Source organism: Podarcis liolepis (genome assembly GCF_965112155.1).
Source record: "Podarcis liolepis genome assembly, chromosome: 7".
NCBI classification, from domain to species: domain Eukaryota; kingdom Metazoa; phylum Chordata; class Lepidosauria; order Squamata; family Lacertidae; genus Podarcis; species Podarcis liolepis.
In genome coordinates, this window is record NC_139561.1 from 54887835 (window position 1) to 54912115 (window position 24281).

Genomic DNA, 24281 nt, shown 5'->3' on the forward strand with positions numbered 1-24281 from the left:
AGCATACAGCAGGAAGCTTTCATGCCCTTTTAATTGCAGCCAGACGTTCAAAGGAACAGCAGAGGGTCTGCCCTTCCTATTCTGAAAAAAACCTGTTGTGTTATACATTTTCAAGTCTCTTTGTAAATCAATGGATTATCATTAATGGAAGAGCACAAATGACTTGTCTGGGCAGAGATTCTTCCCTTAACCAAGATGGCTGCTACAGGAATGAGATGGTTGGAGGAGCTGATGTTTGTGAGTGACTGGAGGACAGAAGGAAAAACAAGCTGGGAGTGTGTGTCTATACAGGTCATCTGTGTGTTGTGGCTGAAAGAGAGGAAAGCCTCCTAGCATGACCAGACACAGGACATAAAGCCTGAGCTTCTGCAACAGGCATATAAGGAGCCAAAATGTGAAAAGATGGGGAGGGGGGACTGCAGTCCTGACTCCATCATGGACAGGACACAGCCTTTTCCTGAAATCTGGTTGCTGTGCAATTCCCAAGATCCTGTGGAGATCACAGCCATTAATTTTGGCTTGTTGAAATATGGCCTGTGGTACTGCCCCTTGCTCAAGCAGAGTGTATGGGAGCAGAAACAATTCCACATGGACAACCTTGTTGCATTTTTAGAATGCCCTAATACCAACAAAGCAGGAGAGATACCACAAGTTCTTGCCTTCCTCTAGTAAACCTTCTCACTCTGGAGGGGCCAAAGCAATGGCAGAAGATGAACCTAACACTGCCTTTCCCCCTGCCGAAACCACAGGATGGGACTATCCCTCCTGCCAGCCCTGCCTTTATTAAAGCTCCAGAGCAGGGAACTAAGGAAAGGAATCATGGAGGATGAGGAAAGACAGTGGAGCCAGAGGGAAAGGGAGCGTGAGTGAGCAAGCATCTCCCAAGCCATTGTGTTCAAGGCTACCATAAGCCACACAGGAAAATATGAACAGGAAGGAAACACTCTGGAGGGAGGCTCTGTCCTGCAATTGCCCATATTTCACCCACCCTGCTGGGCTCTCTGCAGAGTTACAGGATCACACCCCAAAGAGCTACTCTGACTCCTGACTCCAGGCCTCTACGGAAAAGCATGTTGGCCGAGCCTATAACAAGAGGAGAATCGCTGAAAAACTGAGCAGCTGCCACATGGCCGCTCCAGCTCCACTGCCCCCATCCGCTACACATGAAGATCTGTGTCCAGGCCGCAGCAATGCAGCAGCAGCTGGTGCTGAGTGGCGAGGGAACACAAGAGGATCAAAGCAGCACCCTCATGGCGGAGTTTGGTGACGCGAGGCTCTGCCGGGCCTGGTAAGAAGCCCCAGCTTCTCCTGGCTAAAAGGGACACCCCCTGGCACAACTCTTCTGACTGCCCAGAACTAAGACAGCCAACCTTCCAACAGACCATGCAAAATGACAAAAAATAAAAGGTGGAAAATTCCGCAACCCATATTTTGCAGCAGCCTTCCTCTGCCAGTATGACAGAGCAAGCATCAAAGAGGCACTTGCAGCAAACGCCATCCCAAAACTCCTGCTTATCTCTGCTCTCAGAGAGATCAAGAGACGCCATGGAGCATGACTGAGCGCTTATGGCCAAGGACTCCCACAGAGCCCAACGGTGAGCACTGGGTGTGTGTGCGTGGGTGTGAAATGGGCTTGCGCACCATTCCCCAAAGGCTCAGGATTGACAGATACAGCACAGAATCAGCAGGCAAGGACTGTATCGCAAGAACGCCACTATTTAAACTGCTTCCAAGGGGTCTATAGGGAACACTTTTAATGTACCATGTAGATGGCATCTGACCCTGTGCAAACAAATATAAACATGAGCTTGAGGCATTGACTATTTGAAAATTAAATTCACATGGAAGAACGAGTTCGAACTTGTTTTCTGTTCCTTCAGGGAGCAGCTTCGGAATCAACGGGTTCAAAGAACAAGAAAAAGGACCTCCAGTAAACTTAAGCCGACGGCACAAGCTTTTTCTGCAGTGGAACAGACCTACCTTGGAAGGCGGCTGCAGCCTCTCCTTCGCTACAGGCCTCTTGACAAAGGCTGGACGGGCACCTATTAGGGAAGCTGTGGCAACAGATTTTCTGTACCAACAAGGGGGTCAGATTCGCTGACCTTTGAGTGGAACAACACAGAGACAGTGACACTTAAGTCACTCTGTAATAAGCTCAGTTTGCCCCAAGTGTTTATTAAACACTGCAGAGGTTTTAGACTGCAATTCCCATCAGCCCCAGCCAGCAAGGCCATGCTAAGGGAAGACTACACAGCAGGGCTGTCTGGGGCTGATGGGAGTTGTAGCCCAAAGCCTCTGGAGGAGGGCACCAGGTTAGGGAAAGCTGAGCTGGACCAAAGCTCCGAAGACCCACAGCGAAATGAAGATCTCTGCCCTCGCTCTATGGAGGAGGCATCATGTTCCATTCTCTGCCTCTCTCTGGCTGCTTTCTCCAGCTTGCTCCAAGGCACCAGGAGTTTTGTTTTTGTTTTTTCATCTCGGTTTAAAAGGGGGTTAATCAGCAGCGGATTCTGCCAGCATCTTCCTCAGAGATGCATGTTTTGCTTTCAGGCTGACAGCTGTGGCCTAATTTCCGAGGCAGCTCAAGCTCCTTATTTCTAACCATTCAATTTCTTCATTAGAAACGCAATAGATGAAGACGCTTCAGGAGGGCTAACAAGAGCAAATGCTCACAGGCTTATCCAATTTTGAGGAATATGCAGTGATAAGGCTGCACCTTCCTTTTACACAGCATGAGAAAGGTGAATAAATGTTATTAAGGATTTCCACAGAGGGAGGAGGAGTGTTGAAGGCAGATGGCACCTTCAGATACCTTCACTGCATTCAGATATGCATAGGGAATTGGGTGAATAGTTTACACACAAATGATTAGTGACTTAATGGCAGCCAATTAGCATCTTCTGCTACAGAGAACCATGGCTCACTTCAGATGTAACAGGAGACCATGGTTTCCTAATACTACATTAGCTAGACATCGCAAGTCTTAGGCTTCTGTATTCCTACTTCTCAATTGTGCCTGCAAGGAGACCGGAAGCTTCTGCTTTCAATTTTAGAACAGATACACTTCTTGAGGACATTGAAACTCAAGGAAGTGTGGTTTGTTTAAAAGTATAGTTACTGAGAATACTCGCTCCTGTCACGGCCCTTCTATTAATCCCCATGCTGAAATGGGGGGGGGGGGGCCTTTGTCTAGTTGGACCTGGACATCATGGGGGCAAAACAAACTGATAACTAAGCTACCCAAGTGAATAACCTAAGCAGGGTTTTCAAAAACAGAGTGTCCAACCCCTTCTTCCCAGGTGTGGGACTAACAGACCGGAGGAAAGAGCGAGGAGTGCTAAGATCACAGCCGGCTGTAATGAACTGAATGCATCCTCCAGTCACAAGACTCCACTTGGCAGGAAGAAGGCAAACCCACAAGAAGCCCAGGGGAAGGCAAACACAGTGGTTCCCAAATGCCACCCTCTTCCCAGAGAGGCACCTGCACTCTGAAGCGGCTCCCTTCTGCACACCACTGACTGTGCAGCCTCCCACGCCAAGGGCATTCATTCCCCTACTGGCCAAATGCCCACTGGGCGCAGAAGCTCCGTCTTCATATTTAAGGCTGCTGATGGCACCGGAACAGCAAGGACAAAGAGGAGAAGCGTTTTGCTTTGCATTGGGTCTTCTTTCTCAGGGACACGTGGCCCCCCCTGAAAGCAGGACGTGTCCCTCTTCCTAGGGTTCTCCAGCAGGGTCTGGTTTAAACTAATCAGCTGCTGCTATGAGGAAAGGGAAGGGGCCGTGTCTCTGTGGGGAAATGAAGGAGGTTGGGAAATTATTCTCCTTTCCCCCATTTTTCTGCCCTGGAAAAATTCTGAACATTTTCAATCCAGGCCAAAGAGAGCTTGCCTATCTCTAGCAGGAAGCTACCAAATCGAAACAGACTGGCTTCAGTTTTACAAGTTGCTCCAACGCCCAAGAAACCCCTCGGAAAAGCTACTCACCCCCCCCCCCATGCAAAGGTTTTTTAAAAAGCAAAAATCACTCCCTGTCATTCTGGTTCTTCTGAAAGCAGAGTTGCCACCTGCCCCATACTGCAGATATATGCCACTTCTGCATCTACATCTAGTATAGATGTGTGTGGGGGGGGGCGGGCTTCCACATCACAAGCACTGGCATGCTCACTTTGACCACCTACCTAACTAGGCAGCCTGCCTCCCACTCTCAGAATCTGAAGCCATTAGGCTGCAGATGTGAAGCTTAATGTCAATCAATTACTAAAAATGAGCACTGAGACCAAGCACGGATGATCCCTGCGTATTTCAAAAGCATCCTCTTATTTATCGGGGATGCTAATAGCGCCAAAGGAGCCATTACCATCTCTGAAATGAATGGTCTTTGGCCAATATGCCTTCTCCCCACAGAATGGACCAGCTGTTTCCCAAGTAGTTATGCTTAGCCACATGTCAGCAATGAGGGGTCCTATCCAGTGCAGATAGACCAATTAAGATTTAATTGCAGCAATGGCTACTTAGAGATTGCTTAACTAGTCAATTATTACCTTGAGATAATCTCAACACCGCCAAGAATGCTTTCTACCTTACAAACATCATGCATGCTTTGGGGGAAGGAAAGAGGGAGAGAAGTCGCTTTGTGCACAGGGCCACCTTCACCACTTTGCAAAGCTCTTGGAGCCACGAGGAAAGTACATTGCCTTGCGATGAATGGAAAAGGAGATCCGTGAATTTACATCAATGAGTAAAATAAATTGGACATTTGCCCAACCAAAGGGTCTCCCACACAGACGCAAGATGCCTCAACATATTGATGGAGTGTGGTATCATACATTAGCTTAATTTTGTAAATAATCCTATTGCTGTATTGAATGAATCTATTGAACAAATCAATTTATTAACTAAAAAATAATAATAAATAAAGCCTGGGCTTGCAGTTTTAGGCAGTTTGCTCAGATCCACTGAGAGCTGGAGGGAGCCTTGTGGAGTTCCCGGAAGCCCAGTCCCCCCCCCCCACACCGCCAATCCCCACTACAGCTTGATGCAGGAAAGCCAGAGATCTGGAGCACCCCGGGTAGACAGATGGCTGTCCATCCCCTGCTTGCTTGAAGGCATCCAGCACAGGAGAACCCACCACTCCCCTTCAGCTAAATCAGCTCCACTGTCAAACTGCTCTCGTCATCAAATATTTTGCTTCATGTTCAACAGAAACCTACCCTTCAAAAGGAAAAGGGGCAAGATTAGAGCACCACAGGCATACAGATAAATGTGGCATCGTACACAGGAAGCTGACTGATACTGAATCAGGCCCTCGGTCCATCTAGCTCAGTACTGTATGCTCTGACTGGCAGAACCTCTCCAGGGTTTCAGGCAAGGATCCTTTCCTAGCCCTATTTGGAGATGCCGTTGGGGATTGAATCAGGGACCTTCTGCAGGCAAAGCAGATGCCCTCCCACTGAGCTACAACCCTGCCCCATTAGCAGCACTGAGAGGCACCCATGTTGCGCTCTGGCTCCCCTTGCCCTGTGGCCTTCTCTGATCATGCAAGAGGGACTTGAATACTGTGGCTTCCATTCCACTGGTTTATAACCCAACAAGCCACCTTCTCCTCTCCCATCCTCCGAGGAACCCACTGCCAAAGTGCATTGAGCAAAGCAGGAAAATCCAGTCCTCCTATGTATAAAAACAATGCAAGACCCAAAGACTTCCAGCTTCTAAGAACAGGGGGAGCCCAGCGTGACCTCCTGCAATCCTCAGGATGAGAATTCCCTGGCCATGCGAACGGGGAAGAGAATGTCAGCAGGCTGCTGCTGCTGGGATTCTGAAAGCCATGGATAGTGGCTGTTTGAGGCTGACACATACTGCTTTGCAAAATGTTAGTAGCTTTCTAAGACTCAGTGGTATTTCAAAAAAAAATTGGAATCTCAAGAAATCTGAAAAAAACCTGACTGGGGTGAATTGTAAGGGCAGCTCCCTGGTCCTCTGCACTGACTACGCTGAGTTGGTGCCTTCCTCTCCACCTGTCTATCATGCTCTCAACTCCTCCCTCTTTCTTAGTCTTTGTGGAAGCAGGCACATTTGTGGCACCTGTTCAACTCAATGAAAAACATTTGTTTGCAGAGAGAATCTTAACTCTGATTTCCAAAACTTCCAACTACCTTGACATACCCACAGAGCACAGCCATGGATAACACAAGAGGCCCATTTCCAACTGGGCAAGTGAAGCCAACTCTTCCACATTCAGCTGAGGGCTGCAGTAAACTACTACTTCAAGTGCAGAATGAACACTGTGGCACCAGCTGGTCTTTTCCAAAAAGTGCGGGCTGTACCCCAGAATTCAGTGACAAGCTTAGAATGGCAAAGTAATCAAATGACAAAAGGCCTGGAGAACGACCTGCTTCTTGCTGCCCTCAGATTCTCACCGGACTATGCCCACAAGAGCCTCACGCCAGGCGCACTCAAGTCTCCTGAACAGCAAAACAGAATGATGCAACCAGAGGTGCTTCTTTCCTTATCCAGCAAAACAGCAAGAGGAAGCACAAGTGATTGTTACAAAGCTTCGCACTGGCAGCTAGGTAGAACATGTTATGAAGAAGGCCCACTAAATACCCTTAGGATCTAAGCAGAGATCGCTGCCACTTCCACTAGATGGTTGGTGTCTTATTTTCTAGAGAAGTGGTCCCCAAATTTCTTGTTTCATTTATTTTTGTTTATATATTCATATACTGCTCTTCACCCAAAGATCTCAGGGCATTTCACAGGATAAAAAAACACTGACCCCCTGGTTCCATAAACTCATCCCCAGTGGCCCCTACCCTATGCTATGAAAAGCACTATTCAGAATAGTGGGTTGCATAACCCACTAAGGAGAATAATAACTTAATAAAATTCAAACAGGTAACAATTAATTTCATGTTTATTCAAAATCCAATTAAAACTGTTCAATTTAATTAATTCAACAAAGCTGGTGAACTTGATCCAGTGATACCAGCTTTTCAAAGTCTGATAATAATTTGCACCTCCAGCACTCTCCCGTCACCACGCCTCCTTGCCTCTTAAAGGCTCCTTTGGTAAGCTCAGTACTGCCCACTTTGCAAACCACTGACGTAGAGCATTATTCCTGCATCGGGGTATCACTGTAGAGTGAGTTGTGGCAATTGATTTCATCACTTTGACACACCCGAGTCTTCCTCTCTGAGAAAACTCAAGGGAAGGGATGTCAAGGCAAGCCCCAGTGGCACAGCCAGAATAGCGAGGGGGAGGCATTGTGAAGCCAACGAAAATATTGGCCAATGGCTCCCAATCTTAACAATTTGGACGTGTCGAAGACAACAACAGCAGCAAACAAGAACAGCCATTCATGTTCAGGACATGCCAACCAAAAAACAAGGGCAACCTTCACAAAAGGGCGGGTTCTTTGTGCCTCTCGCCACAGAGCAATTAAAAATGAATCGAAGTTCTAGCTACAGAAAAGTAACGCTCCGATTGCCACCAACCTTGCAAGCCAAATGGTCAACGGCCACAGAGTGGGCTGCCATGCATCCTAATGACTCTTATGTAAGCGGAGTTATAAGAGTTTGTGTCCTACTCAAAACCAAAATGTGGAAGGAAGGAGGGAGGGGAGGACGGCTTGAAAGGTTTGCTGGCCTGACCTAGAAATGAACCTGGACTCGCTAATCAGATGCTTCATGGGCTACTGATGCATTTGGGGTCTGCATTTGGCAGCCAAACCCCAGAATTTGTCTTGAGGGCCTTTAGGAAAGAAGCCTGTCAGGAAGATCCTGTGGCTCTTAATATTTTGAAAAAGTTGCCCTTTCACCCATGTTCTCCAATCAGCCCTGCATCTGCCAATCCATTTGAGAGACAGAGGAAAACAGAAGCACTCCCTCCTTCTCCTCACCCATCTGCCTTCCCTCCTTCCCTCCCTCCCTCCCTCCCTCCCTCCCTCCCAATAGTCAAAATGTGGTTTATAAGCTCCCAGGAGCAATCCCTTCTCTTTTGGGCATGATGCATTACTTGGAAAAGAGCTGCAGACATGGATAAAAATAGACATAACTAATAAAAATAATTTGTTCTCAAGGTGATCCACTCTTGCAATATGAGAGTGCCACAGTTTAGAAATTATATTGACAAGCTTGAACACACGCAGAGGAGGGCGACCAAGATGATCAAGGGCCTGGGAAACCAAGTCTTATGAGGAACAGTTGAGGGAGCTGAGTATATTTAGCCTGGAGAAGAGAATACTGAGAGGTGACACGATAGCCAGCTTCTAATATCTGAAGGGCTGCCACATGGAAGATGGAGCAAGCTTGTTTTCTGCTGCTCCAGAGGGAGAGGACGTGAACCGATGGATTCAAATTACAAGAAAGGAAATTCCAACTAAATATTGGGAAGAACTTTCTGACAGTAAAGAGCTGGTGGACAGTAGAACGGACTCTCCTTCATTGAAGGTTTTTAAACATGTGGCTGGGTGGCCATCTGTCAGGGATTCTTTAGCTCTGATTCCTGCATTGCAGGGGATTGGACTGGATGGGATCCCTTCCAACTCTACTATTCTGATTCTATGAGTGGGTTTGTGGACAAGCCCATGGCAAGAGTGAGGCCTGCCGGCACAGCTGCCCTTGCATCCTCTGACCCACAATTGGAGAGATTTAAGAAGTCTTCTCTCCGCCTGACACACACAGAGGCACATCCTAATGGTGCCAAAGTCTGTAGGCTCTCGGTCTGAACAGAATCCTTTCGTTTCTCATTCAGGAATGCATCCTCAAAATCTAGGGTAGCCAAAAGCAGGCCTGGCTCTGTGACACACAGGAAACCCAAGGCTTGAAACCTGTGGCTGCTGCCTCCCCTCACATGGGCTGCTGCATGCAGTTCACTTGGACTAAAAGGCATTCATGAACAACAGTTGGCCTCTCATGAGCTGCTCCTTTCCATAAAGCAAATGAGCTGGCGGCAGCCGGGGGGGGGGGAGAGAGAGAGAGACACTCTGATGAAAGAGGGCGACTGGCCAGCCTAGTTTTGCCCCAGCTGAGCAGAGCATTGTCCCAGGCAAGCCTGCAGCCCACCACAGAAGTACAGCTCACAGCTGCTTGGCCTCCATCGTATCTCCGTTTATCAAAGAGCCAGAGGCTCTGCTCTCCCCTCCCCTGACTTTGGTGAGGAAAAGCTGAACAAACATGGAGAAAGTGGAGAGAGAAAAGTCTCTCTCCTGCTCTTCTAGACACTAGAACTCATGGACGTCCAATTTAGCTGAACGCTGAAGGATTCAGGACAGACAAAAGAAAGTGCTTCTTCATGCACCACATAATTAAACTATGGAACTCGTTCCCACAGGAGGAAGTGGTGGCCACCAACTTGAATGGCTTTGAAAGAGAATTAGACAAATTCTTGGAGGAGAGGGCTATCAATGGCTAGTAGCCACGATGGCTCTGCCTCTGCAGTTGCGAGGCAGCAATGCTTCTGAATACCAGCTGCCGGACTTTGTAGAAGGGGAGCTCGATCTTGAGCTCGGATCCTTCTTTCAGGTTTCCCACAGGCAGCTGGATGACCACTGTGAGATCAGGATGATGGATTAGATGGGCCATTGGCTTGATCCAGTGACCTATTTTTATGTTCACATGTTAAGTTCAAAGGAATAATAATAATATAATGATTTATTATTTATATGCCGCCCCTCTGACTGGGTTGCCCCAGCCACTCTGGGCAGTTTCCAACAAATTAAAACATCCAACACAGTAAAACAGCAAACATTAAAAGCTTCCCTAAACAGGGCTGCCTTCAGATGTCTTCTAAAAGTCAGACAGTTGTTTATTTCCTTGACATCTGACGGGAGGGTGTTCCACAGGGCAGGTGCCACTACCGACAGCCCATAGACAGCCTGTCTCCTGACCTCACACCAATAGAAGGGTCATGAGGGAGCTGAGAGGAAGGTACCACTGGTTGCAGGAAGAGAACTAAGCCCCACCCAGCCCAGCACTTGAGGCAGGCTCCAAACCTGTACACAGGAACACACAGAAACCAGAAAGGCATTTGGAAGCACAGAGGGGGCAACTCAAGGCGGGATGTGGCCTCACCTGATGATGAAAGCTCCCCGCAACTCCAGGAGCTTCCGCTCACTGCTGAATCTCTTGAGCAAGTTGATCATGAACTTATAGAAGTAGGAGTTCATGGTGGGCGTTGAGGGAGAGCACTCCATGCCTTTGGTACCTGGAAGGAGGAGGAGAGAGGAAGTTAACTCTGTTTAAGGAAGAAGCGCCTGTAGAAGTACAGGTGGGTTTCTAAGCTCTGCTTGTCACCCGTGATCACAGCAGGCAATCCTAGCTCTGATTTGAAGTGGCAGCTTTACTCTCTCCAGCTGCATGAAGTTGCCTTATACCAAGCAGCTCCTGTTGTCCACAATGACTGGCAGCAGTTCTCCAGACTTTCAAGCATGGATCTCCCAACCCTACATGGAGATGCCATGGGGGACCTCCTGCATGCAAGGTAGATGCTCTGCCACTGAGCTACCGTGGCCCTTCCCCTGCATACATAGTGAAGGCAGACTACCATTTGTTTTAGCCTTTGTTTTACACAGTCATAAAAGAGATCAGGAACTCTGGTGCTCCTCTGAGTCACAGGGAGAGGAAAGGTGTGGAGATGCCTCTGAACTGAAAAGGCATAAAAATGCATTTCCTATATGCAGACATTGGCACAAACCTGGCACAGCAATAGAAAACCAAAGCTGGAAGGTGACAGATAAAAGTGAAAACTTGATTATTAGGAAGTCATTCCAAAGAGCATTTAAAGTAACCCAGCTAAGCACGGCTATAGAGCAGGCTAGGATATGGAAAATGGAAATCAAAACATCGTATGGAGATGAAGCATCTCAGGAGAGATGCTCTATGAACCCACAAGACTACCTTGCACAACAGGACTCTCAATATGTCCAAGAAACAGCCTTTGCCAACTTGATGCCCTCCAGATGTTTCAGACTACAACTTCCATCAGCCCCAGCCAGCATAGATAAACTGTGATTCAAGTCGGTCACTAGGCCATGGAGAACAGAGGCAAAAGACAACCCCAAAGCCAAACTTCTTTTGAAGGGGAAAGGGTGTCCTCTTGCTAGAAAGAGTGGTGGTCATGGGAGACACTGGCAATAAAGATCAACCTTAATACTTGTTTAAACCTTCAAACAAACAGCATAATGTTAAAAAGGTGCAGAATGGGCAGGCAAATATCATTCTCAAAGCCTCTCCTCAAACTTAGGGTATAACTCTTTGGATGTAGGAAACAAAATATGCACTTCTTTCTTTCTTTCTTTCTTTCTTTCTTTCTTTCTTTCTTTCTTTCTCTCTCTCTCTCTCTCTCTCTCTCTCTCTCTCTCTCTCCCCCCCCCCAGCCCTTCTTCACGAGCACCCAGTTCCTTTGTTTTTGTAAGGTTTTGGAGAGTCTGGAGGCACTTAAGTGCCCAAGCCACTTGTTTCCTGGCTCTTACAAAGGCTTACTATCCTGTCCAAATATATGGAAAACAACAGAAAGACAAGGGGTGGGTGGGAACTGATACTCAAGGCTGAACAGGGCCTTCTTCAAAGGAAGTTATCTGCAAGGGTCAGACCTGATGGAATTGGGCAGAATGTCCAGGTCACAGGAAAAGCTTCAAGGATTGCCCCCTAACATAGGTCTCTTTTTCCCCTTATACAATCAGATGCTGATCATGCCTTTTCAAGAGGAAAAAAAGTTGCAGGTCAGACAGTTCCACGAATCGTCTGTCGATGGGGAAGTCAATGCTTGGCTCTTCAGTCAGCACTCCTGGGCTCCACACTCATGAACGACAAGTAAAGAAGATGTGCACCACTGCAGAACGGACCAGAAAAGCCACTCTGGCAGCCTCTCTCCCTGCCCGCCAGGCAGCTTGTAAAATCACAGACGTCTCATTTGGGGTCAGGAGTTGGCAAATATTGCTGCACAATGCACAACACAAGCAGGAAACAGGCTGCAGCTTCACTATTTCAATCTGCTGCTGGTTCAGTAGCAAAATTTGTTAAATTTGGATACACTGAACAAGCAGCGGTCAGTGTGAGGCATGCAGAGAGGAGACCCACTTCCTGCTATGAAGGTACATCCATAGCAAGACCTCAGCTTTGTATTCCTGCGCCCACCATCTCACAGCTCCTAATCTCTGCCCAGCCAGTTTTCAATTAATCTGCACAGTTACAACATAGAAACAGTCAGGCAGCAGAGAGGCTTCCAAGAGTCCCACCCACGCCTCCCAGATCCCTTTAACTTCCCCTGTTCCAGCTTCTGCCACCGATGGGTGGCTCGCCCACGATGGCATAGCAAGAAGATACAATTAAACCCGCCTTACTATTTATAGGAGCAGAAATACTAGAAAGGCAGGAGGAGGTGTTAGGAAAACACAGTTGAACCGATTCATTCATGCTGATACTCACAAATCAGAGGCTTCACAGATACGCAACACACCAGACTGGCTGTTAGTACACATACAGAGAAGCCTAAGCCCACAAGTGTTGTGTTGAGACACCTCAGCTGCCCACAGTGAGCACAAGGGTGAGTTGCAACTGAGTAGGGTTGTCTCAGGGGAATTGCTCAGGGAGAAGCTGCAGAGGTTTCCTGGAAAGCAACTATGATGGTGTTAACTCTCACTGCCAAGGTGAGCAGCACATGCCTTCTCTAGTCATCATCATGTTTCCGTGGCCTGCCACAGCAGACTGCACTCTAGCGGGAAGCTCAGAAAGAAGACAGCTTGAATTTCTCCTCAACTCCACCACCTGGTCAGCCATACAGCTTGATCAAGCGGGAAAATGCTACATGTGCCCAAATTCAACTTCTCTATCACACACATCATCACCTGGTATTAAACAAGTGCCTGAGCTCCCCCTTCCCTTAAGGTTTCTCTTCTCTCCCTCTACTTCCTCAGAGATGAAGATAATGGCGAGTTCTGCCCAGCAGCCCAGCAGTCTGCAGGCTTAGCCTGTGTTCATTACTTCTGCAGAAATTGTCCGGAAGCAGTTTTACCTCTCTGGCATCTGCAAACGCTGGGTGTATGGGAGGATTCTGCAAAGATTCCCTAAAAGGATAAGCAGTTCAAGGAAACTGTGTGATACGCATGGGCCTACTCAGGTAGCTCACCATCAGTCAGAAACACTAGTTGTTTTGGACTAGGGCTGGTGGGAGCAGTATTCCAAAACAAGCTGGTTGGGCAAGTCTCCTAAAGGCAATCTTCTTTCTTTAGACCAGCTCTACACCGTGTAACTGTATGATATGCTTTTGCCCAGGAAAATTCACTACAAGCCCAGCTTTATTCCTTGCAGAAAGGCAACAGAAGGACTAGACACTCTTAACTTGCTCTCCTCTCCCGCAGTTCCATACAGATGGTCAACACCACAGAAGACTGCAATTTGGCACTGCCCTGCAGAGTCATCCCTCTTGTGGCAGGACAATTGTCTCTCAGCACTGCATTATGGTAACTTTTTGTAAAACAGAAGCAGCCCTAGCTCGACACTGTGCCCTCCACTGTCAACAGAGAAAGGTTCTGAGGAGGCCAAAAGTTCTAAATGCTAATGAGGGGCCCAGGAGATTCAGCAAGACTCCCTCCCGCTACCTTTTTTCCTCTTCCGTCACCACAACAGGAGTCTGCCAGCCCAACCATGGCAGCTTCAGTCCCCAAACTAGGTGTCATAACTGTCTGTAAAGGCCAACAGAGCATTTTGGATGTACATCAGCCCCTTTGCTATTCAAGCTCTTTTCCAAGTTCCCCCCTGAAACGTTTCAGACTATTCCCCACCCCCCAACAGAAAACTGCTCTGAGAGCCTCTACAAACCCCTTCCTCTAGTCTAAAGCATTTTGCTTCATATCTCTTGCTTGTGACTCTGGGGCAGAGCAAGATGGAAGAAATTCTGTGTCATTCACAGAGCAACTATTTTTCTGTCTCTTGGCTCTTCTGCAGGAACGGAGGGGGGTTGGAGGGGGGCCACTGGAAAGTTCCTGGAGTGCCTTGAGACCAATGATCTTCCAGCCCTCATCCCCCTCCCCCAGCTGTCCGCCAGGCAGATGGGGCTGTGAAAGGGCTTCAGAGAGCTGCAGCTCCACCAATCCTATGCTTCTAAAAGTAGGAACCACTCAGGAGGCAGAAGCTGCCTTTTGACCATCAAGCTCCTATGAGCGGGTACAAGAGCAGATCCCCACACCCCCTTCTCCATCCCCAAACATGCACTAGGATTGTTGCTGCTGCTGCTGCCGCCGCCACCAGGGAAGGCAGGCAGATTATCTTAAGTGAAACCTGATGTGCAGGAGAGACTTTCCAGCCGGTTAATACTACTACAGGATGTTTTGTATTTCAACTTGGTAAATATGATGTAAAGGAACATCACATGGGAAGATAAAAATAGAGCAGCTCAAAGAACAAAAACAGAACCGCCCCAAGACATTTGCCTCTCAATTCATCACTGAAACAGATGTTGTTAAGATGTAGGCTCCCCCTTCCCAAGTCTCAGGGAGACACAAGCCAGTCTTCATTCCTTCCCTCCCCAACTACAAGGCACCTGGGTGTGTGCCTGTCCCTCCTCCCTGTCGCCACACACCCTTGACTGCCCTGCCCATTTCCAGAGGCACATGGCAGGAGAAAGACCCCTCTCCAGAGTAAGCTCTTGTTTGACTGAAACAAGGCAGAAGGGGAAAGTGTGGAGGTCACGGAGAGGGCGGTCGTGGTGGTGAAGCACAAAGGGGAGGCATGCCTGCAATCCAGAAAGCCAATTTGGACCCAAAGGGATGGCTGCCCTGCCTAAGGCAGTCAGTTCTGCATATTGGGCACAAGACCTGGGATCTTCACAGGGATGCTTCGTACCTCTGCAGGGTTTTATAGCAAGAGAGGTGCACAGTGAAAAAGTGGGTGGGTGGAATGTACACACATTTAGAAACATCTTAGGTTTATTGGGTGAATCCACTGACAGAGCTGCTCTCCCAGGCCAGAACACAAGGCAAAACAGTCGCCTACAAAATGTCAACACCTGATGGGGCAAACCAGCTTTTCCCCAGCCTGCTGCCCTCCGGATGTTTTTGGACTATAGCGCCCATCAGCCCCAGGCCAGGGAAGGGTTAATGCACACATCTCTCCGCATGGGAAAAATTGCTGATTAAAAGGGTTTGAAGGTCAACCTATGTGGTACACGAGACTTCACCACAACCGGACGCTAGGAACTTCCCTCCAGAAATGAAATCTGAATGCCAGGCTGGAAATGGGTGATGCCCAAGAAAGACTCCAGGAAGGCCATGTCTGTCTCTAAGCCCAGCATCCTCCTGTCCTCTTGCTCTGTGGGTCCCTGACTCAGGCCCTGCTCTGAGTGCCTAATCCCCAAAGCCTATTTCGCAAGCCAGCTCAGATTAGCACAAGTGGCTGGCTTTGTGACATCTGCTGCCTCCCTGACCTCTCTTCCCTGACTTCTTTCATGGGCTGGGATACACTGGGAGGAGCGTAAGTCAAGGCATTTGACACTGTAAAGATCAAAATCCTTTGCTTCACCTGCCCCCCCCCCAGCCCATCGCAAGGGGAGGGCAAAGCAACTTGCTTCTCGATCAAGCAGTTTGAGGTGAAGAAACACTGGGGGGGGGGGCGTTGATTCCAGCCCACTACTAGGATCTCAGAGGTCCAGCCCACCTTAACATGTTCCATGAAGTGCTAGCCAAGCAATTCAAAGACAGAGGGGGCAACCCACCTCTGTGGGTGGTTTTGTGTCTGACAGAGCTACAGATTCAGAGCCAGCATTTTGGCAAGGGGATTAGCTAGCACACCAGAGCAAGTCATTTACTCACAGCAGAGCTTTCTGCTTCCCCTCTGGGGGGGCCCTCACATGACAAGGCAGCTGATCTGCTGGTTCTGAGAGCCTGCCCAAGTATTTCAAGATCACAAGCCAGGCCTTCTCCTCATTAAAACAGAAGTCACGAGTCCGGGGAAGCTAATAGTTATTATCCTGGCTCCCTGCCCCCTTTAAAATTGTTGTTTCTGTCTGGGGCAGTGGGGCACAATCCACTTACTCTTACAAATTTATCCCTCATTTGAGGTTTAGATGTTCAGCCTGTTTCTGACAAGGTTGCACTCCCCCAGAAGAACCCACTGGGTGGTGGAAAGGTGGGGTACAAGGAAATATTTGAGGATCCACATGTTCATATGAACAGAACAGGATACTTCCAGACCAAGAAAGCACTTATCATCTTTGCGAAGCCCTGTGAAAGCAAGGGCATGTACCAATGCAGTCACAGAAATATTGCCAAATAAAAGAAAGGGCAGCTTGAAAAAAGTATGGAGACTTTCCTCAAGCATGAAGACAACTCAGTACACCTCGCTGCAGCTTTCTCAAAGGGGAAATAAGGGGGAAGCAAAGCAGGGAGCAGATCTGCTCAGCAAGCAGAGCAAATACACCCCGCCAGGAAAAGCAAACAGCAGCATTTGCATAAACAGATTCTGAGGAAAGTGTGAGGATGAAATGGAACTGGCCCTCTCTTCCACCCTGGGGAGCCAATCTGGTGGTTCGCCATTTGAGCAGGCAAACATATAATGGAAACCAGCAGGGAGGGCGAGATGGGGGCTTGCAAAGGTGCCATTTAGCACAGCATGCCTAGGAGTCTACTTGGAAGAACAGTCCAGCTTCTGATCCTCCTATCTTTGCCATCCTTCCCCAGCTCTGCCTTTGCCCAGAAAGAGTCCAGGCAGCTTGCCACATCATCTTCTTGGCCCTGAAGCCCACTGTGCAACTGGAGAAACGCCTTGTTGAATGTACAGAATTTGCTGGCGGCCTCAGACTGGAATAACCCTCCCCCCAAAGGAAAAACTCTGGCACAAGCATGTTTGTCAAAAGCTGCTGGACTTTCCCCCACATCACCAAATTCTTCTCTTCTCTCAGAAGAAAGAACTTAAGAAGTCCCGCGCAGGATCATTCCCGCAAACCGGTCCATCTGCCTTAACGGTTATGATGGAGCCGCACCTACTTGTTTCTGGCCATGAGATGCTGAGGGGTTCGCATCTCATGACATTCGGCAAACCTCTTTGTGTTCCTAGTCTCTAGCCAGTAGACACTTCTACTGGCAATCAGCTGCAGATATTATGGTCCTGGGCACAAAAACCAGAGCCATGTCCTTAAAAGGGCTGCACAGATATGGATGTTTTAAGTAGTAAGAAAGCTGGGAGACACAGCTTCTTGGACATCTTCTTTCCAAATTATTATGTGACATAAAAGGCTTGGACTGGAATGGAGTTAAAGGGGCCACGGCAGCCTTTAGGATGGATGCCACAACTGCAAGGCTATTTTTAGATAATCTACAGGGGAGGGAAGAGAAAGCCATCCACTTGATCTAAAGCACAGCTCTGCAGCCGCCTAGCCAGCTCCTCCCCCCACCCGTCTCCCGCACAGACAGAGGATCAATAGCACACTCGAGGCCCTGCGCATTTGCTCCCAGCTGTGCTCAGCACAAGCCAACAGTGGGACAAGCAGCATGAGCTCATCGTGCTTCCTAGCCAGGGCATTACAGGCTGGACCAAACGCTTCCAAGAAGCGGGCCTCCGAGATAGCAGCACCAGGGCACTGTGCAAAGGTAGAACCAGCCACAGCTTCAGGTAACCTGGAACCCTCTCATGAAGAAGTAGGGAGCCTCTAGCCAGATGGTGAACTATAAGCGAACAACCAGGAAGGCTATGGTTGGTGTTTACCCTATTATCCCTTTCCACCGCCTGTCATGATCTGTCCCTTTGCCCTTCCTGCTCATCATCCATGCACCAGATGGGAAATCAGTGCAGGGTGGTGGGCTGAGCATTAGACAGGGAAGAGAGACCAGGATAAGCCCCTGCTCAGGGATGAAGCTTGCTGTGTGACTCACTTCTCTTACACAGTTGCTTTGGGAGAAATGCACATGTGAGTGAGCTCCCAAGGGGACAGGGGGAGGGAGGAAATACATAGGCTATATCCACTCCATACATTTAAAGTACACTACCCCCCCCCCCGAAACCTGGGAATTGTAGTTTACCCCTCACAAAGCTACAGTTCCCAGCACCCTTAACAAACTTGTCCCTGGCACTCTTAGGGGGAAGCAATGTGCTTTAAATATATGGCATGTACATAGGCACGACGTGATAAGCCTAACAAAACCTTCCTTTCCCTCATGCCCTAACCTTGCCAAACACATTTTAAGCATTCTGGAACGTGAGTCAATCAAGGGAAGTAAAGGGCTGTCTGCATAGATGCTTCCTGCATGCAAAATTCACATTTCCATGGTGCTGATGAAATCTGTAATCTTCCCTGTGATTTTTTAATCTTCCCTTCTCAGTGGGGCCTTGATTAGTAGGTGAGAGGGTCTCTTCAACAGCAGGCAAGGGCTGGTTCAGTGGCCCCTCTGCCCAACAGAGGCTAAGAGGATTAGGGATGACTTGGGAGGGCATGCAATTCTCCCATAGATGTCATAAACCCAGTCCTGAGGACCTTGGCCATCTCCAAGATGTTGCACTCTGAGCATCCTTCAGCAACCTAGCAGTCAGGCCTCTGCCATACCTGTGCGATCTGGGTGGGTGATGAACTTTTATGGATTCTTTCCAGCTCTGAACCTGAAGGAAGCACCCTGTGGGTGCCTCTCCTGGAGATCTGCACTGGACTGCTGTCTGGGATCCTTTGGCAGACTGGAAGATTTGAAGTCACGAAAGAATGAGGTTGTTTGGACTTCCACTCTTTGTCTTTTGAATGGACAAGGCTCAACAAGTTCTTAAGAGTTCGCAAAGAACTCAAGTGTGAAAATGCTGATCTTCTAACAAAAGTACGTAACTCACCCTGAAGATCAGCCTCCATATTTGAGGACTGGAAAGGGGCCAATATAATACCAGTTTTTAAAAGGCCATCTTGAAAGGATTTGAGACATTACAGGCTCATTAGCTTAACATCTGTTCCAGGAAAGCTGGTGGGAAGCATAGTTAAAGATAGAATTACCAAGCATAGAGAAGAACAAGTCTTGCTGAAGCAGAACTAGCATGGCATTTGCTCCCACAAAAGCAGACTTGGACAGCTTTAGAAAAAAATCATGGAGGAGAGGGCTACTAGCCATTATGGCTATGTTGCCCCTCCACTATTGGAGGCAGTATGTCTGGGAATGCCAGTTGCTGGGAATCACAGGTGGGGAGAGTGTTGCTGCTGCACTCTGGTCCCGCATGCTGGGTTTGTTAAGGAATGTGGTCAATGGGTTAATAATTCTTCATGAGTCAGCAGAGACAACTCATTCACCACGATGCACCTGCAGGCATCTTGTTACTCTCTTATCTGTGTTACTGGGCAGATTTGGCAACAGCAACAGGGTTCCCATTATGAGAACTGTTTGGCCAGTGTAGAACAAGATGCAAGACCTTTGGCCTGATCCAGTTGCAACTTCAGGTTTCATCTGATGTTCTCACACTGCCTTTAGTCTCCACCAAGATGGTATTTGAAGAACTTGGAACCTTGGAAGGAAACACTGGCAAGGCAGGAGCGGGAACCACCCAAAATGAACTCCCAATTGGGCAACCACTTCTTTCTGTGGGCCACATTTGTTGCTACAGAATTGGCCACAGATTGAAGAGAGATAAGAAGAGTCAACTAGGTATTCTACCAATAAGGAAATCCTAAGTGAGTTGTCATTTCTTCGAAGAAACCAGCCTCCACCGGTGCCATGTTACCTACCCAAATACACATTTTGATACGTTCTTGTGTCTTTGATCTCTAAATTTATTTTCCACCTTTCCACCAAATGGTCTCCAGGTTGCTAAATGCAACAACACAAGTACAACAAGATATAATGAAACAGCAATAAAATACAGAGTGGGGAAGAACAGAAAAATAAGGCAGATAAATCAATAAAATCAAAACCAACAGAAAAAAACCAATTTCAACATATTCTAAAGTCAGCTTATCTGTCTAAATAAAAATGTTTTTGCCAACTAGTGTGTGGTCAAAAATTGGGCAAGCTTGTCCCCCTTGGCATTGAGTCCCAGAGACTGGGAGCAGCCACCAAGAAGCCCCTGCTTGGGGTTTCTGCCAAATGTGCACCAGATGTGAGCGTATTGAAACTGCTCCTCTAAGGAGAACCATTGAAAAGGGGTGCAAAGCTCTCCAGAACGACAGCCCATGGCCAATGATAATGGAAGCCCCTGTAAAATCAGCAGAACCAACAGGTACCCAATCCCCTGTCCAAGTTCCTTGTGTTCAAAGGCAACCAAACAAGTCACCAAGCCTTTGCTATGTCTCACATTACCATAAGAAACATTACAAATAAATTCAACAGTATTACAATCCAAAAAAGACAAAAGTAACTAAAGTAAGAAACAGCAGTTTAGCACGACAGTAAAAAGGCGTTTGTTTTTTGGGGGGTGGCGTGGGAAACAGTGCAAAGGATAAGCAGATTAATACAGCACTCACACACACACATAAGAGCCCAAATTAATTGACCTGGATGAAGAAAACTACTTGAAGATTGTTAACTATTCTTGCAAGGTGGACAGCGAAGAGGAAGACAGTGCAGTCTGGCACATGGAAAGTGGAGGCATTGATCCTTAAGCTCCATGGGGGGAGGGGGTGGACCTGGAGGACCTCCCCTGATGACTTGGAAGAGTGGGCAGCCAGTCCCTGATAATGAAAAAGCCCTTCCAGCCCTTTGAGCTGGGCCTGGAAACCCAGGGGAGGTGGCGCTGTTTCAGTGCTTTTGACCTGTGTTCCAAATGCCACAGTCCCCCAGCACTGTGGTTGGCTGTTCACTTGTGTGTGTGCGCTCTCTCTCTCTCTCTCTATCCTCATTTGTCTTTCCCCTCCCCTCTATTACCTTCACCCCTCTGTATAGCGGCTTTGTTGCTATGTATGTTGATTAATGCTAACATTCATCAAGTTTCACCCATCTGGGCTGAAAAGGGTGCCTGTGCTCTGAGATGTCCCCATTCATAAAACCTCACTTGCCCTAAGACAAAATCAGAAGCAGTCCTCGGCAAAGGCAAGGACTCCCACTATTCACAAATAGCAGAAATTAGGCACACTGCGCAACTATAATGTACATCCCTTAAAAGCTTTGGGATTGATTTGCGTGGAAATATAGATTCCCTGTTAAAACTTTAGCCATTGTTTCCTTTCCCATTGACACAAACTCTATTGAAGACCAGCCTGATGAATTGCTATGGCTTGCTCCACATGGGCTGCCCTGCAGTCTGTCCCAACGACAGAAGGGCGCAGGCACAGCATTTCAAAAGCAGAGGAATGGGATGGGATGAAGGAGACTGGCCAGCAATAGGGAAGAGCAGGAAATGGAGATGGAGTCTAGGTCTCACCCTCAAACTTCTTCTAAGCTCTTACCTGGCTCAGTTCTACTCTGCAGGCATGAGGACTCAAGGCAGGGACACAGCAAAACATTTTTGATTCCCAAACTGCCTCCTTGTTGGTGTCACAACTGTTGCTTCTCTTCTCACCTCCCACCCTCCTTCTGCATCCGTCTGGAGGTGTATAATTATCAACACAAATGCTTCCGTTCGCTCTTCCCACCCACCAGCCGTTACTACAAGCAGAAGCTGCACAGAAGTCTTCAGGCTCCAGCTGTAGCTGGAACCACACTGCGGCCCTCCTCTGTGGCAAACACATTCCCCTCAAATACTGGTGCCGATTCTGCCAGGGAATCACTTGCCTTCGCCTGTCTAAAGCTGCCCCGTGCCACTTTGCACCAGGAGGAAAAAATATCCAGAGGCTGCTCAGAGCGTGTGAGATCTTTGCCAGAGACAGGAGCACTTACCAGAGGAGCCAACTTGGGAAGGTTTAGTTGGAGCAGGAATGTGCAGTTCCAGTTGCCCAGGTCGTAAACTGGGGCCGTCAGGTGCCCCTTGTCCTTCTGTCTGACCTGCTGGAGAGGATGCAATCTCGGCCAAGACTTCAAGGTCCTTGAGGATAACCTGGAATCAAGGAATAAAAGGAGATCAAGGGGTGGCTGACAAGGCAGGCAGAGAAGACAAGGACTCCCTGTGCTCTTTTCCAGTGCACTTTCCCCAGCTCCACAATATCCATTTTTGAGATACGGTAACCAGAACTGAAACCAGTATTCCAAATGCAGAGGCTCTAAAGGTTTGTACAAGGCCACTTTAATATTGGCAGTTTTATTTTCAGTTCCTTTCTTAACGATCCTGAATATGGAATACTCCATTGCAAACTAATGTTTTATCAGTCATAGCTATAGTGTACGCTATTGAAATGCATGGATTTAAAATAATGGGAAAGTGTTTAAATCAAATGAATGGAGCTTAAGCCAAATACAGGATTTGAGGTAGGAGTGTGGAAGCCAAGCGATACCCAGCTGTTATTAACCTGCAATAGGTACACCCCAAACACAACAACGGCTTCTAGTAAAACTAGCCCATGGCAACCACAAAGGTCAAACAGGCAAGCAGGCAGGCATGGTGTCTTTTGAACAGGTTCTGCCTTGCCCTTATGATCTGACATTCAATCCCTGATTGATCTTCTGATTTCTATGAGACTTATGAACTCACTTCCATCCCTGCACTTGAAAGAATATGGACAAGCTTGATGGTGCAGCTCCCACATCTCCTGCCCTGCATCCCATAATTTCTAGATATCCAAACTGTGCAGTATAATACTTCCATGCTGCATGTCTATCCACACACACACACAAATGTCCCTTACCGGCCACCATTTATGATGGTGGGGAAACTTGCGACGCAATGATGGAAGGTCTCACTTTCCTCTTAAGTGCCTTGGGCAAGGGAAGGTGGTGTAGGGATGTCACTCAGAGCATAAGCAGGACATCCCAGCAAATCTAGTTCTGAACTAAGAGCAAATTCAAACATCCAAAGGGAAATTTCTTCACTGGCTCCATGATGAGGACTCAGTGCAGAGGGTCCTCTGCATGGGCATTTTAGAGGTTGTCGTGGGCATGGCAAGTCACTGTTGCCATTGTCAGCAGGAATTGAGGCTTTCGGGAGGATAAGGACCTGTTTTCATCACCCTTATCCTCATCAGGAATGCTTTTCCAAGAGATGATTACCTGTCAAGCCAACACCCCCAGTCAATGGGATCAGGTAAGGTGAGAATGCAAAAATGAAGAAAGAAAAAGGAAATATATTTATTACCCCTCCATTTTTCCTCCAAGGAGCTCAGGGTAGCCTCCATAGTTCTCACCACTAATTTTATCTTCACAACCACCCTGAGCAGTAGGCTGGCCCGAGAGCTATAGTGACTGACCCCAAGGCCAGTTTCACGGCTGACTGAGAATTTGAACCTGGATCTTCTCAGTCCTAATCCCACACTCTAACCCAGCCTCTGCCAACTTGGGTGCCTCCCAGGTGTTTTGGACAACAACTCCTATTAGCCCCATGGCTGTGCTGTCTGGGGCTGATGGGAGTTGTAGGAAAAAAATCTGGAGGGCCCCTGGCTGGGAAGACCGCCCTTGCCCCTACTATGATGCTGCCTGATACATGAAGCATCAGGCCCACAGTGTTGTCTGCTCTGACTGGCAACAGGATTTTCACGGTCTTGGGCAAAGATGCCCCCAAGTGCCAGAGGCTGGGCCTGGGGCCTTTCACCAGCTTCAGCCCCTGCCCAAGGTCCACTAAAGAAAAAAAAAAGCACCAAACCAGTCATGTGTACAGCACCAAGCTTGCCATCTGTCCTGCATTGTGCCATGTTGCATGTTTTAGCATGTCGCTCAACCACCTGTCAAGCTGCCACAAGTATCATGAACTTGCTTCGCGGCCGTGGCATCACCACCACTGCACCGGTAGCACAATCTGCCCACAGGAGCCCAGGAAGGCATTGTGCTCCACTGCCAAAACAGAGGCAGCACACATGGTTTTATTCTGGTGACTCAGTATAGGCTCTCACTTTTGCAATGTGTCCACTCTAACCCACCTTCCCTAATCACACCACACATTTGAAGCACTTTAATACCACTTTGAACAGTCATTACTTCCCCCAAAGAACTCTGGGAGTTGCAGTTTGTTAAAGGTGCTGAGAGTTGTTAGGGGAGCATCGTTAGAGCTATAAAATCCTCCAAGTGGTTTAACAGTCAATCCCTCTTCAAAGGGAACTTGGGACATGGTAGCTCTGTGAGAGGAATAACTCTCCGCAACTCTCTGCACCCATAGCCAACGGCAGTTCCCAGAATTACTTGGGGGAAGTCACTATTTGCAGTGCTTTAAATGTATGGTGTGAAGGCGACCTCAGTGGGTGAGCTCTGCTTCTTGCCCAGGGTCTCCTCACCTGATCCTTCCCCTGGGTTGGGACAAGTGAGGCTCA

General features: G+C 48.1%; 1 protein-coding gene across 2 annotated transcripts in view; it reads right to left on the minus strand.

Annotated features, from left to right (window-relative positions):
* The window catches only part of VAC14 (VAC14 component of PIKFYVE complex), a 68610-nt gene that overhangs the window by 21550 nt on the left and 22779 nt on the right, over nt 1-24281 (minus strand). For both annotated transcript variants that reach the window (XM_083514966.1, XM_083514967.1), the window contains 2 exons: nt 21769-21925; nt 10070-10202 (listed from right to left, as the gene is read on the minus strand). In XM_083514966.1, coding sequence (XP_083371092.1) covers nt 10070-10202; nt 21769-21925 — 290 coding nt within the window. The remainder of the gene's footprint in view (nt 1-10069; nt 10203-21768; nt 21926-24281) is intronic.